The sequence below is a fragment of the Mustelus asterias genome, unplaced genomic scaffold (genome assembly GCF_964213995.1).
Source record: "Mustelus asterias unplaced genomic scaffold, sMusAst1.hap1.1 HAP1_SCAFFOLD_1180, whole genome shotgun sequence".
NCBI classification, from domain to species: domain Eukaryota; kingdom Metazoa; phylum Chordata; class Chondrichthyes; order Carcharhiniformes; family Triakidae; genus Mustelus; species Mustelus asterias.
Genome location: NW_027591125.1, coordinates 96,103 through 111,615, shown reverse-complemented (window position 1 = coordinate 111,615; position 15,513 = coordinate 96,103). Strand labels below are relative to the sequence as shown.

The 15,513-nt window shown below is 57.2% G+C and overlaps 1 protein-coding gene across 1 annotated transcript in view; it reads right to left on the bottom strand.

The window, feature by feature from the left end:
- Positions 1-295: 295 nt before the first annotated feature.
- The window catches only part of LOC144487984 (rho guanine nucleotide exchange factor 2-like), a 104,071-nt gene continuing 88,853 nt past the window's right edge, over positions 296-15,513 (bottom strand). The window contains exons 3-12 of the mRNA XM_078206016.1: positions 15,095-15,158; positions 12,758-12,902; positions 10,612-10,721; positions 9,262-9,408; positions 8,234-8,484; positions 6,942-7,067; positions 5,454-5,571; positions 4,117-4,365; positions 1,910-1,986; positions 296-478 (exon numbers count right to left, since the gene is read on the bottom strand). Coding sequence (XP_078062142.1) covers positions 296-478; positions 1,910-1,986; positions 4,117-4,365; positions 5,454-5,571; positions 6,942-7,067; positions 8,234-8,484; positions 9,262-9,408; positions 10,612-10,721; positions 12,758-12,902; positions 15,095-15,158 — 1,470 coding nt within the window. The remainder of the gene's footprint in view (positions 479-1,909; positions 1,987-4,116; positions 4,366-5,453; positions 5,572-6,941; positions 7,068-8,233; positions 8,485-9,261; positions 9,409-10,611; positions 10,722-12,757; positions 12,903-15,094; positions 15,159-15,513) is intronic.

The window sequence follows — 15,513 nt, the reverse complement described above, 5'->3', positions numbered from 1 at the left end:
CGTCCCTCAACGACTCCCTCATCCCCTCGCCCTCTCCCTCCCTCGCCCCCTCCCTCCCTCGCCCCCTCCCTCCCTCGCCCCTCTCTCCCTCGCCTCCACCCTCCCTCGCCCCCTCCCTCCCTCGCCTCCTCCTTCCCTCGCCCCCTCCCTCCCTCGCCCCCTCCTTCACCCGCTCCCTCCTGCAGTCACAGGTTAATGAGAGACCCTCCCTCTCTCTCTCTCTCCCCCCCCCTCACCTCCTCCCCTCCCGTCTCCCCCTCACCCTCACTCCCTCCCTCCCTCCCCCCCCCCTCACTCACACATTGACGGATTGCAGGATGACTTTCATCCAGGTATTCCTCTCGTCCTTGGAGGCGGTGTGAATCTCGTACATCTCGGGGGTCTGAGCTGCCGCGCTGATCAGGAACATCCCCTTCTCCTGGTTGGCAATGTCGCGGACGATAAGTTTGTGCAGGGGGATGACGGCCGGCTTGTTGTCCTGGGGGGTTGTGGGGGGGGGGGGGGGCGAAGAGAGGCAACTCAGTCAGACCGAGGCTACCATCGACACCCCCTCCCTCCCTCCCATTGTGCCCCCTTACTCCCCCCCCCTCCAACCAGCCCCACAGCCGCTGCCCTCTTGCGCTTGGCAGCGCCGGTGGGCTGATGGACTGTGGGAGGCATCGTCCCCAGACAGATTTCGACGCCAGTCCCACTTTTTAAATTTTTTTTAGGTTATTTCTTATTTATTTATCAGTCACAAGTAAGGCTGACATTAACACCGTAATGAAGTTACTGTGAAAATCTCCTAGTCGCCACATGTCTGTTCGGGTAACACTGAGGGAGAATTTAGCATGGCCAATCCACCCTAACCAGCACGTCTTTCAGACTGTGGGAGGAAACCGGAGCACCCGGAGGAAACCCACACAGACACGGGGAGAACGTGCAGACTCCCCCACCCACACCCTCACCCACTCCCGGATTATTCCCCTCCCTCACCCAGGGGTACGGAGGCCAGAACAGGCAGCTTGGACCGAGCCTGCAGACTGGGATCTTGCTGTGCAGAGCTGGCGTGGCGCGTTTGCACGGAGGGGAGCGCATGGGGGGTCTGCTTGTATCATCCAACTCTAAGGGAGTGTCACTAAATCACCCCTCACCAGCACCGAGACACAGCTGGGTCTAAGGGAGCGTCAGAAAATCATCACTCACCAGCCCAGGGACAGAGCTGGGTTTCAGGGAGCGTCACTAAATCACCACCCACCAGCCAAGGGACAGAGCTGAGTGTAAGGGAGTGTCACTAAATCACCACCCGCCAGCCCAGGGACGGAGCTGGGTCTAAGGGAGGGTCAGTAAATAGCCACTCACCAGCACGGGGACAGAGCTGGGTCTAAGGGAGCGTCATTAAATAGCCATTCACCAGCCCAGGGACGGAGCTGGGTCTAAGGGAGCGTCAGTAAATAGCTACTCACCAGCAGGGACAGGGCTGGGTTTAAGGGAGCGTCAGTAAATTGCCACTCACCAGCCTAGGGATGGAGCTGGATCTAAGGGAGCGTCAGTAAATAGCCAGTCACCAGCCCAGGGACAGGGCTGGGTTTAAGGGAGCATCACTGAATCACCACCCACCAGCCCAGGGACAGAGCTGGGTCTAAGGGAGGGTCAGTAAATAGCCACTCACCAGCACGGAGACGGAGCAGGGTCTAAGGGAGCGTCATTAAATAGCCACTCACCAGCCCAGGGACGGAGTTGGGTCGAAGGGAGCGTCAGTAAATAGCTACTCACAGCCTAGGGATGGAGCTGGATCTAAGGGAGCATCAGTAAATAGCCAGTCACCACCCAGGGACGGAGCAGGGTCTAAGGGAGCGTCAGTAAATAGCCACTCACCAGCCCAAGGACGGAGCAGGGTCTAAGGGAGCGTCAGTAAATAGCCACTCACCAGCACAGGGAAACTGTATCTTTGGTCTTTTTCATGCAGGAAGATGAGAACATCCGTTAGCAGAAGGACCTGAATGTCTGAGAAAACACGGAGTCAGGAATGGAGGCAGCCAGCCCCGGAATGCAACCACGCCACAGAGAATCCGAGAGGTGGGGACTCCCCATATCCCACACTCCCCACCCCCTCCCCGTATCCCTCTCTCCCGCCCTCTCCCTATATCCCTCTCCCCGTATCCCTCTCTCCCACCCTCTCCCTATATCCCTCTCTCCCGCCCTCTCCCTATATCCCTCTCTCCCACCCTCTCCCTATATCCCTCTCTCCCGCCCTCTCACCGTATCCCTCTCTCCCGCCCTCTCCCCTTATCCCTCTCTCCCGCCCTCTCCCCTTATCCGTCTCTCCCGCCCTCTCTCCTGCCCTCTCCCCGTATCCCTCTCTCCCGCCCCCTCCCCATATCCCTCTCTCCCGCCCCCTCCCCATATCCCCCTCTCCCGCCCCCTCCCCATATCCCTCTCTCCCGCTCTCTCCCCGTATCCTCTCTCCCGCCCTCTCCCCGTATCCCTCTCTCCCGCCCCCTCCCCATATCCCTCTCTCCCGCCCTCTCCCCATATCCCTCTCTTCGCCCTCTCCCCGTATCCCTCCCTCCTGCCCTCTCCCCGTATCCCTCTCTCCCGCCCTCTCCCCGTTTCCCTCTTGCCCCGCCCCCTCCCCATATCCCTCTCTCCTGCCCTCTCGCCGTATCCCTCTCTCCCGCCCCCTCCCCATATCCCTCTCTCCTGCCCTCTCGCCGTATCCCTCTCTCCCGCCCTCTCCCCGTATCCCTCCCTCCTGCCCTCTCCCATATCCCTCTCTCCCCGTATCCCTCTCTCCCCGTATCCCTCTCTCCCGCCCTCTCCCGGATCCCTCTCTCCCGCCCTCTTCCCGGATCCCTCTCTCCCGCCCTCTCCCCATATACCTCTCTCCCGCCCTCTCCCTCTCTCCCCACCCTCTCCCCATATCCCTCTCTCCTCACCCTCTCCCCATATCCCTCTCTCCCACCCTCTCCCCGTATCTCTCACTCCCGCCCTCTCCCCATATCCCTCTCACCCCACCCTCTCCCCATATCCCTCTCTCCCTCCATCCCTCTCTCCCACCCTCTCCCCGTAACTCTCAATTCCCACAAACACCTCCCTGAGAGAGAGAGGAGACTGAGAGATACCAGTCAGTGTACAGATATCTCCCTGAGAGAGAGAGAGGGGACTGAGGGACACCAGTCAGTGTACAGATATCTCAGAGAGAGAGAGAGAGGGGTCTGAGAGACACCAGTCAGTGTACAGATATCTCCGAGAGAGAGAGGGAGAGAGAGGGGAGGCTGAGAGACACCAGTCAGCGAACAGATATCTCCCTGAGAGAGGGGACTGAGAGACACCAGTCAGTTTACAGATATCTGCCTGAGAGAGAGAGGACTGAGAGACACCAGTCAGTTTACAGATATCTCCTTGAGAGAGACAGAGAGAACTGAGAGACACCAGTCAGTGTACAGATATCTCCCTGAGCGAGAGAGAGAGAGAAGGGACTGGGAGACACCAGTCAGTTTACAGATATCTCCTTGAGAGAGAGAGAGAGAACTGAGAGACACCAGTCAGTGTACAGATATCTCCCTGAGCGAGAGAGAGAGAGAAGGGACTGGGAGACACCAGTCAGTGTACAGATATCTCTCTGAGAGAGAGGGGGACTGAGAGACACCAGTCAGTGTACAGATATCTCCCTGAGCGAGAGAGAGAGAGAAGGGACTGGGAGACACCAGTCAGTGTACAGATATCTTCCTGAGAGAGAGAGAGAGGGGACTGAGAGACACCAGTCAGTGTACAGATATCTCTCTGAGAGAGAGGGGGGACTGAGAGACACCAGTCAGGGTACAGATATCCCCCTGAGAGAGAGAGAGGGGGGGACTGAGAGACACCAGTCAGGGTACAGATATCCCCCTGAGAGAGAGGGGACTGAGAGACACCAGTCAGTGTACCGATATCTCCCCGAGAGATAGAGGACTGAGAGAGACACAGATAGGCGTGAGGGTTCAGGATTATGAATATAAGTGATGTTTTTGACTGGGGTGCATTGATGGATTAGATTCAGGGATCCCTGAGCTCAGTGTGAGTTGTGTAAGGGGCCTTTTCCATCAGGTGGTTGCGTTGCGGCCTAGTTGGCCTTGGTGGTTTTTGAAGCCTTACCTTTAAATCGGCCTGTCAGGGTTTTCCACAGGACAAAGCCGTCGTGGACCAGCTTCCTGCGGATCAGGTCTTCCCTGCGAAATTGTCGGCCGCCGTGCATGACTGCCACCGTCTTTGTGTCCATCCGGTTGTAGATGTCCTGCAGGCGGAACCTCTTTTCACACTCGTGAACCTCTTGGTCCACGGCAGAAATCAGCTCCTTCACCAGTGTCAGAGAGTTACTCAGGTCCCTGCGATCTTCCTCGTTTCCTGGCGGGGGTGGAATTCGCAGAAACAAACTCAACATCAGCTGGCCATTCAGCCCGTCTCGCACCATGGGGGAGGCCCATCAGCCCATCTACTCCCATCCCATCTCCTAGCCTGGCCTAAACTACTCTGCAGTTTTGTTATTGTTCGATCGTGGGACGCGGGCGTCGCTGGCTGGGTCAGCAATTTATTGCCCATCCCTAGTTGCCCTTGGAGGGCAGTTGAGAGTCAACCACATTGCTGTGGCTCTGGAGTCACATGTAGGCCAGACCGGGGTAAGGACGGCAGATTTCCTTCTCTAAAGGGAACCAGATGGGTTTTTCCCACAATGGGTCATCAGTAGATTCTTAATTCCAGATATTTTTTATTGAATTCAAATTCCACCATCTGCCGTGGCGGGATTCGAACCCGGGTCCCCCAGAACATTAGCTGAGTTTCTGGGTTAATAATCTAGCGATAACACCACCAGGCCGTCGCCTCCCGCACGTTGAGGAGCAGCGAGGATTCACTCATCGCACATCCCACACTCGAATGAACTTTACGGGGACACTGACCTCTGGGACGACAAGATTCTCTGGATGCCAACCCCCGGCCTGCCCTGACCCCTGACCTCAGGCCCTGACCTTGGGCACACTGGGGCCCTGATCCAGGGCTTGAACCCTGACCCATGACCCCTGGTTTGCATCAACCCTGATGCCCAACTCTGACCATTCATCCCTGGCCTGCTCAGACCCTGGATCATGGGTCTTGACCCCAGACCTGGGCCTGCCCTGACCCATGACCCCTGGTCTACAGCGACCCTGATTCCTGAGTCTGACCTTGACTCCTGGCCTGCTCAGACCCTGACCATGGGTCTTGACCCCTGACCCCTGCCAGTTCAGACTCTGAACCTGGGCCCTGACCCGGGCCTGCCCTAACCCATGACCTGCAGAGACCCTGATGCCTGAGTCTGACCCTTGACCCCTGGCTTGCCCAGACGTTCTGACACAGGTTCTGATCCCAGACGCTTGGGCACAGATCCCGGGTCGGTTCTGTAGAGGCCCACGACAGATCAATCTGTATTTCTGCGCAAGACACAGGCTGATTCCTACCTTTTGTGTTGTGTAGAATTCGGTCAAAGAGAACAGGATACTTGGTGATTCGCTGCGTAACCAAAAGGATGCACTCCTGGATTCCGTGTCGCCTCAGCACTGAACTTCGTGTCATTCTCTGTAATCAGACAGACACCAGCACAGGTACAGCACGGGGTTAGATACAGAGTAAAGCTCCCTCTACACTGTCCCCCCATCAAACACTCCCAGGACAGGTACAGCACGGGGTTAGATATAGAGTAACGCTCCCTCTACACTGTCCCCCATCAAACACTCCCAGGACAGGTACAGCACGGGGTTAGATACAGAGTAACGCTCCCTCTACACTGTCCCCATCAAACACTCCCAGGGCAGGTACAGCACGGGGTTAGATACAGAGTAAAGCTCCCTCGACACTGTCCCCCATCAAACACTCCCAGGACAGGTACAGCACGGGGTTAGATACAGAGTAAAGCTCCCTCTACACTGTCCCCCATCAAACACTCCCAGGACAGGTACAGCACTGGGTTAGATACAGAGTAAAGCTCCCTCTACACTGTCCCCCATCAAACACTCCCAGGACAGGTACAGCACGGGGTTAGATACAGAGTAACGCTCCCTCTACACTGTCCCCATCAAACACTCCCAGGGCAGGTACAGCACGGGGTTAGATACAGAGTAAAGCTCCCTCGACACTGTCCCCCATCAAACACTCCCAGGACAGGTACAGCACGGGGTTAGATACAGAGTAAAGCTCCCTCTACACTGTCCCCCATCAAACACTCCCAGGACAGGTACAGCACTGGGTTAGATACAGAGTAAAGCTCCCTCTACACTGTCCCCCATCAAACACTCCCAGGACAGGTACAGCACGGGGTTAGATACAGAGTAACGCTCCCTCTACACTGTCCCCATCAAACACTCCCAGGACAGGTACAGCACGGGGTTAGATACAGAGTAACGCTCCCTCTACACTGTCCCCATCAAACACTCCCAGGACAGGTACAGCACGGGGTTAGATACAGAGTAAAGCTCCCTCGACACTGTCCCCCATCAAACACTCCCAGGACAGGTACAGCACAGGGTGAGATACAGAGTAAAGTTCCCTCTACACTGTCCCCCATCAAACACTCCCAGGACAGGGACAGCACGGGGTTAGATACAGAGTAAAGCTCCCTCTACACTGTCCCCATCAAACACTCCCAGGACAGGTACAGTACGGGGTTAGATACAGAGTAACGCTCCCTCTACACTGTCCCCATCAAACACTCCCAGGACAGGTACAGCACGGGGTTAGATACAGAGTAAAGCTCCCTCTACACTGCCCCCATCAAACACTCCCAGGACAGGTACAGCACGGGGTTCGATACAGAGTAAAGCTCCCTCTACACTGTCCCCCATCAAACACTCCCAGGACAGGTACAGGCGCTGGCGTGGTTGTAGGGAGGGAAGGAGCTGTCGTTCCCCTCGCCGTGTTGGGGGCGTTTGCCCGCGGTCGTGCTCACTCACCCTCACAAACTGCTGGAATCTCTTGTCTCGTGTGTAGAGCTCTTTGTACAACTTCACTGCCTTGGTGTGTCTGCTACAGAATTCAGCGTATGCCCGTCTCATCAACTCCGCACTCTGACCCGAGAACTGGAGACAGAGGGAGAGAGAGTGAGAGAGAGTGAGAGAGAGAGAGAGAGTGAGACAGAGAGGGAGAGAGAGAGAGAGAGAGAGACGGGGAGAGTGAGAGAGACAGACAGGGAGAGAGAGAGACAGAGAGCGAGAGAGACAGAGAGTAAGAGACGCAGAGAGACAGCGAGAGAGAGAGAGCCAGAGTCAGAGAGGACAGAGAGAGACAGAGAGAAAGAGACAGAGAGAGAGAGAGAGAGAGAAAGAGAGAGACAGAGAAAGAGAGAGAGAGAGACAGAGAAAGAGAGAGAGAGAGAGAGACAGAGACAGCGAGAGAGAGAGAGAGAGAGCCAGGGACAGAGAGAGATAGAGAGACAGAGAGAGAGACAGAGACAGAGAGAGACAGCGAGAGAGAGACACGGAGAGACAGAGAGAGACAGAGAGAGAGAGAGACAGAGAGAGAGACAGAGAGAGAGAGACAGCGAGAGAGAGACAGCGAGAGAGAGACAGCAAGAGAGAGACAGCGAGAGAGACAGAGTCAGAGACAGAGAGAGACAGACAGACAGAGACAGACAGAGAGCGAGAGAGCCAGAGGGCGAGAGAGACAGAGAGGGAGAGACAGAGAGAGGGAGAGACAGAGAGAGGGAGAGACAGAGAGAGGGAGAGACAGAGAGAGGGAGAGACAGAGAGAGGGAGAGACAGGGAGAGGGAGAGACAGGGAGAGGGAGAGACAGGGAGAGGGAGAGACAGGGAGAGGGAGAGACAGGGAGAGATGGAGACAGGGAGAGGGAGAGACAGGGAGAGGGAGAGACAGGGAGAGGGAGAGACAGGGAGAGATGGAGACAGGGAGAGGGAGAGACAGGGAGAGGGAGAGACAGGGAGAGGGAGAGACAGGGAGAGGGAGAGACGGAGAGGGAGAGACAGGGAGAGGGAGAGACAGGGAGAGGGAGAGACAGGGAGAGGGAGAGACAGGGAAAGGGAGAGACAGAAAGAGGGAGAGACAGAGAGAGGGAGAGACAGAGAGAGGGAGAGACTGAGAGAGGGAGAGACAGAGAGAGAGAGAGACAGAGAGAGACAGAGACAGAGAGAGACAGAGACAGAGAGAGAGAGAGAGAGAGAGACAGACAGGGAGAGAGAGGGAGAGGGGTTTGGGTCTGGGGGAGATACCTGTTGCCGGATCCTCTTACCTGGTTCAGCAGGATGTCCCCGAGTCGGTTGATGACGAAGTTCTTGTCGCTGTCTGAGAACAGCGACTCCTTGCGGCGTTCCAGGAGTTGGGAGAGGAAGTGGACATGGCACTGAATGAGGTCATCGAGAGCCGGGAAGATGGTGTCGACCGTGCCGCGATCCATCTGTAACTCCTCCAGCATCCCCTTCCGGAACAGGTCTGACATTATCTTCAGTGTCCGCATGTGATGCACCTCCGTCTGGATCAACTCTGGAGACAGCACAGGGCAGAGTGTGAGGGTCAGGGGGCGAGGGTCGGGGGGCGAGGGTCGGGGGGGCGAGGGTCGGGGGGCGAGGGTCGGGGGGGCGAGGGTCGGGGGGGTGAGGGTCGGGGGGCAAGGGTCGGGGGGCGAGGGTCGGGGGGCGATGGTCGGGGGGGCGAGGGTCAGGGGGCGAGGGTCGGGGGGTGAGGGTTGGGGGGCGAGGGTCGGGGGCGAGGGTCGGGGGGGCGAGGGTCGGGGGGCGAGGGTCGGGGTTGGGGGGCGAGGGTCGGGAGGCGAGGGCCGGGGGCCGGGGGGCGAGGGTCGAGAATCGGGGGGCGAGGGTCGGGGGGCGAGGGTCGGGGGGGGCGAGGGTCGGGGGGCGAGGGTCGGGAGGCGAGGGCCGGGGGCCGGGGGACGAGGATCAGGGGGCGAGGGTCGGGGGGCGAGGGTCGGGGGGGGTGAGTGTCAGGGAGCAGAGGTCAGGGGGCAGGGGGCAGGAGTCAGAAGGCTTGAGGGTCAGAGTACAAGGGTCAGGGTGTGAGGGTCATGGTTTGACGGTCAGGGTGGCAGGGTTAGAAGGTGAGGGTCAGAGGGCGAGGGTCAGGGTGCTGGGGTCAGAGGGTAAGTGTCAGAGGGCGAGGGTTAGAAGGTGAGGGTCAGAGGGTGAGTGTCAGATGCGAGGGTCAGAGGGTGAGGGTGTCATGCTCTGGGTGTAAATGCCAGTTGTATGGTTGTTATGGGGGGGGAGGCCCACCCTGGTCGATCAGCCTTGCTCATTCACTCACCGTAAATCACGTCCTGCCGCTTCATCACGTCCTTCTTGTGTTGCTGGAGGAAGCTGGTGTCGACAGCGAGGCTCCAGGAATCCGCCTCAAAGTATCTCTCGTCCAAATCCAGATCCCCCATCAGCTGCTGGTAAATGACCTCTGCCCCTGAGGACAATGGCAACCCGCAAGGTCAGAGTTCAGGGGTCAGAGAAAAAGGCTACAAAAAATACAGGCGCCACAGCTCCTAAACCCAGCGCGGGGACATCACAAAGTGTCTCACAGTTGCTGAGGGAGGTTTTGCTCCCTCAGCACTGACCCTCCCACAGTGCGGCGCTCCCTCAGCACCGACACTCCCACAGTGCGGCGCTCCCTCAGCACTGACCCTCCCACAGTGCGGCGCTCCCTCAGCACTGACCCTCCCACAGTGCGGCGCTCCCTCAGCACCGACACGCCCACAGTGCGGCGCTCCCTTAGCACCGACCCTCCCACAGTGCGGCGCTCCCTCAGCACTGACCCTCCAACAGTGCGGCGCTCCCTCAGCACCGACTCTCACACAGTGCGGCGCTCCCTCAGCACTGACCCTCCCACAGTGCGGCGCTCCCTCAGCACTGACCCTCCCACAGTGCGGCGCTCCCTCAGCACTGACCCTCCCACAGTGCGGCGCTCCCTCAGCACTGACCCTCCCACAGTGCGGCGCTCCCTCAGCACTGACCCTCCCTCAGCACGGCGCTCCCTCAGCACTGACCCTCCCACAGTGCGGTGCCCCTCAGCACTGACCCTCCCACAGTGTGGTGCTCCCTCAGCACTGACCCTCCCACAGTGTGGTGCTCCCTCAGCACTGACCCTCCCACAGTGCGGCGCTCCCTCAGCACTGACCCTCCCAAAGTGCGGCGCTCCCTCAGCACCGACACTCCCACAGTGTGGCGATCCCTCAGCACTGACCATCCCACAGTGCGGCGCTCCTTCAGCACTGACCCTCCCACAGTGCGGTGCTCCCTCAGCACTGACCCTCCCACAGTGTGGCGCTCCCTCAGCACTGACCCTCCCACAGTGCGGCGCTCCCTCAGCACCGACACTCCCACAGTGCAGCACTCCCTCAGCACTGACCCTCCCACAGTGCGGCGCTCCCTCAGCACCGACACTCCCACAGTGCAGCACTCCCTCAGCACCGACCTTCCCACAGTGCGGCGCTCCCTCAGCACTGACCCTCCCACAGTGCGGCACTCCCTCAGCACTGATTCTCCCACAGTGCGGTGCAGAGTGTGGCGACTGGGGGATTTTCACAGTAACTTCATTGCAGTGTTAATGTAAGCCAACTTGTAACACTAATAAATAAACTTTACTTTACTTTAAACCCCACCCCCTTACCCTCATCGATAAGGGACTCGATGGATAGTGTTCTGTTCCTCATGTTGAGGGAATCGGTGGACTGTGACAGAATTCTCCGGATTCCCAGTGGCGTATCATCATTTAGATTCCTGGAAACAGCAAGACACAGGTGAAAAACAGTGAGAATATGGGACACTGGGACAATGTCGCAAAAAAGTGGGAGCAGCAGCATATATTTACAGGGAGAGGGAGAATTCTGTAAACCGTGTTGTACCTGTCCTGGGAGTGTTTGATGGGGGACAGTGTAGAGGGAGCTTTACTCTGTATCTAACCCCGTGCTGTACCTGTCCTGAGTGTTTGATGGGGGACAGTGTAGAGGGAGCTTTACTCTGTATCTAACCCCGTGCTGTACCTGTCCTGAGTGTTTAATGCGGGACAGTGTAGAGGAAGCTTTACTCTGTATCTAACCCCGTGCTGTACCTGTCTTGGGAGTGTTTGATGGGGGACAGTGTAGAGGGAGCTTTACTCTATAATCTAACCCCATGCTGTACCTGTCCTGGGAGTGTTTGATGGGGGACAGTGTAGAGGGGAGCTTTACTCTGTATCTAACCCCATGCTGTACCTGTCCTGGGAGTGTTTGATGGGGGACAGTGCAGAGGGAGCTTTACTCTGTATCTAACCCCATGCTGTACCTGTCCTGGGAGTGTTTGATGGGGGACAGTGTAGAGGGAGCTTTACTCTGTATCTAACCCCGTGCTGTACCTGCCCTGGGACTGTTTGATGGGGGACAGTGTAGAGGGAGCTTTACTCTGTATCTAACCCCGTGCTGTACCTGTCCTGGGAGTGTTTGATGGGGACAGTGTAGAGGGAGCTTTACTCTGTATCTAACCCCGTGCTGTACCTGTCCTGGGAATGTTTGTTGGGGACAGTGTCGTGGGAGCTTTACTCTGTACCTAACCCCGTGCTGTACCTGTCCTGGGAATGTTTGTTGGGGACAGTGTCGTGGGAGCTTTACTCTGTATCTAACCCCGTGCTGTCCCTGTCCTGGGTGTGTTTGACGGGGGACTGTGTGGAATGGAGAAGCAGAGTATTTATTAGAAGGTGTGAAATTTGTAAATGTAGATGTTTAGAGGGATTTGGGCGTGTTCGTACAAGGACCACAAATAGCGACTTGGAGGAAGGAAGTGAATATATTGTCGCCACATTTGCAGATGTCACAAAATTAAACGGAAAGTCATGCGTGAGAGAAATAGAAACAACTTACAAAGAGATATTGATAAGTTAAGTAAGTTGGCAAATGGGGTTTGATGTGGAGACCAAAACTGCTCTCAGTATTCCAGGTGTGGTCTCACCAGTGCCTTGTGCAGCTGCATCAAGAGCTCCTGACTCTCATACTCTCACTCCACTGATATTCGGGCCAACGTTCCATCGCCCTTCCCGATTACCTGCCCTACCCGTGTGTGAGCTTTCTGTGTTTCGTACACAAGGAGCGGCACGGGTGGCACAGTGGGTTAGCACTGCTGCCTCACAGCGCCAGGGACACGGGTTCGATTCCCGGCTCGGGTCACTGTCTGTGTGGAGTCTGCACATTCTCCCCGTGTCTGCGTGGGTTTCCTCCGCGTGCTCCGGTTTCCTCCCACAGTCCCAAAGATGTGCGGGTTAGGGTGGATTGGCCGTGCTAAATTCTCCTTCAGTGTAACCCGAACAGGCGCCGGAGTGTGGCGACGAGGGGATTTTCACAGTAACTTCATTGCAGTGTTAATGTAAGCCTACTTGTGACTAATAAATAAAACTTTAAACTTAATGTTCTGGGGGACCCGGGTTCGAATCCTCACCACGGCAGACGGTGGAATTTGAATTCAATAAAAAATATCTGGAATTAAGAATCTACTGATGACCCATTGTTGGAAAAACCCATCTGGTTCCCTTCAGGGAAGGAAATCTGTCGTCCTTACCCCGGTCTGGCCTACATGTGACTCCAGAGCCACAGCAATGTGGTTGACTCTCGACTGCCCTCCAAGGGCAACTAGGGATGGGCAATAAATGCTGCCCAGTGACACCCACGTCCCACGGATGAATAAAGAAAAAAGTCACTGCCTGCCAATCAGAACAAGACTAATTTATCCCCACTCTTTTGTTTGAATGGCTTCCTGTTGCCCCTGTTTCTTGTCTCCTCGCATCTTACCCGATGTTGTTCGTCGAGACGCTTTTGGACAGCGACTGGAAGGCCGTTCGGCCCCTCCGGGACCCCAGCTGGGAGAAGAGCGGTGATTGGCGGAGGCTGTCTGATGGGTAGATGGCGGAGTTGGGGCGCTCTCGTCCCAATGGCACTGTCGGGAGAGAGAGAGAGAGAGAGAGTGGATGAAGTGGAGGACTGAGGGATGTGGGCCCAGTCACTGGCTGGAACACACTCAACAGCTCTTGACATCTCATTGTCACAGAGACGCACAGAGCAGAAATGGCCCTTCCGCCCATTGGCTCCTCACCAATGCCAACTACCTCTAAAGTGGCGCTAATCCCATTTTCCTTTCCCATATCCGTGAACGCTCTGATGTCAAGTGTTCATCCAAATATTTTTTAAAGGTTATAAGGTTTCCGAAATCCGCTATCTCTCTCTCTCTGCCTCTCTCTCTGCCTCTCTCTGTCCCTCTCTCTCTGTCCCTATCTCTCTGTCTCTCTCTCTCTGTCCCTCTCTCTCTGCCTCTCTCTGTCCCTCTCTCTCTGTCCCTATCTCTCTGTCTCTCTCTCTCTGTCCCTCTCTCTCTGTCCCTTTCTCTCTGTCTTTCTCTCTCTGCCCCTCTCTCTCTGCTCCTCTCTCTGCTCCTCTCTCTCTGCCCCTCTCTCTCTATCTCTCTGTCTTTCCCTCTCCCTGTCTCTCTTTTATGCTCTCGCTCTCTCTCTCTCTCCCCTATCTGCCTCTCGCTCGCTCTCTGCCTCTCGCTCGCCCTCTGCCTCTCGCTCGCTCTCTCTGTCTCTCTCTCTGTCTCTCTCTCCCCCTCCCGTCTCTCTCTCTCCCCCTGTCTCTCTCTCTCCCCCTGTCTCTCTCTCTCTCCTATCTGTCTCTCTCTCTGCTCTCTGTCTCTCTTCTCTCTCTGTCCCTCTGTCTCCTTCCTGTCTCTCTATCTCTGTCTCTCGCTCTCTTTGTCTCTCTCTCTCTGTCTCTCCCCCCTCTCTCTTTGTCTCTCCCTCTCTCTCTCCCTCTCTCTCTCTGTCTCTCTCTGTCTCTCCCTCTCTCTCTCCCTCTCTCTCTCTATATCTCTCTCTCTGTCTCTCTCTCTGTATCTCTCTCTGTATCTCTCTATGTCTCTCCCTCTCTCTCTCTATGTCTCTCCCTCTCTCTGTCTCTGTCTCTCTGTCTCTCTCTCTCTCTCTGTCTCTCTCTCTCTCTGTCTCGCCCTCTCTCTGTCTCGCCCTCTCTCTGTCTCGCCCTCTCTCTGTCTCTTCCCCCCTCTCTCTCTCCGTCTCTCCCTCTCTCTCTCTGAATGTGGGACTCGTTCCCACGGGGGGAATGGGGGAGAATGTGGGACTCGCTCCCACGGGGGAGTGGGGGGAGAATGTGGGACTCACTCCCACGGGGGGAGCGGGGGGAGAATGTGGGACTCACTCCCACGGGGGGAGTGGGGAGAATGTGGGACTCGCTCCCACGGGGGGAGTGGGGAGAATGTGGGACTCGCTCCCACGGGGGGAGTGGGGGAGAATGTGGGACTCGCTCCCACGGGGGGAGTGGGGGAGAATGTGGGACTCGCTCCCATGGGGGGAGTGGGGGAGAATGTGGGACTCGCTCCCACGGAGGGAGTGGGGGAGAATGTGGGACTCGCTCCCATGGGGGGAGTGGGGGAGAATGTGGGACGCGCTCCCACGGAGGGAGTGGGGGAGAATGTGGGACTCGCTCCCACGGGGGGAGTGGGGGAGAATGTGGGACGCGCTCCCACGGAGGGAGTGGGGGAGAATGTGGGACTCGCTCCCCACGGGGGGAGTGGGGGGAGAATGTGGGACTCGCTCCCACGGCGGAGTGGGGGAAAATGTGGGACTCACTCCCATGGGGGGAGTGCGGGAGAATGTGAGACTCGCTCCCACGGGGGGGAGAATGTGGGGCTCGCTCCCACGGGGGGAGTGGGGGAGAATGTGGGGCTCGCTCCCACGGGGGGAGTGGGGGAGAATGTGAGACTCGCTCCCACGGGGGGAGTGGGGGAGAATGTGGGACTCGCTCCCACGGGGGGAGTGGGGAGAATGTGGGACTCGCTCCCACGGGGGGAGTGGGGGAGAATGTGGGGCTCGCTCCCACGGGGGGAGTGGGGGAGAATGTGGGACTCGTTACCACGGGGGAGTGGGCCTATGTCAGAGTGTATGGACCCAGCAGGGACTCTCTGTGACCCCATTGTGGACTGGGCCTTTCCCAGCATGACCCAGGGAGGAGGTCATGACCCAAGGAAGAGGTCATGACCCTCCAGATCATCTCCAGCTCCGAGCCGCCCTCGGCCTGCCTCCCGTGCCCAGCTCAGGGTGGGCCGTGCTCTCCTACCTTTATGCCTCATGGAGACGCTCTGTAACGCTGAATTATTCTTCACCTGGGCGGCTTTCAGTTGCTGCAGGGGGAGAAACAACATCTTTTAACAACTTCTCACAGATATCCATTCACCTCAATACCTCTCTCCCACACAGCCTCGCTGCCAATGTTGCCCATTCTCCAATCCCACCTCTCTGACAGAGGTTTCCCATGTAAAGGCCTCATGTCCTGTTTTTCCAACTGGAGGCCTGTGACCAGCGGGCTGCCTCAGGGATCCGGTGCTGGACCCACTGTTATTTGTCATTTATATTAATGATTTGGATGACAATTTAAAAAGTTTATTTCTTAATCACAAGTAAGGCTTACATTAACGCTGCAATGAAGCTACTGTGAAATTCCCCCAGTCGCCACACTCCGGCACCTGTTCGGGTCAA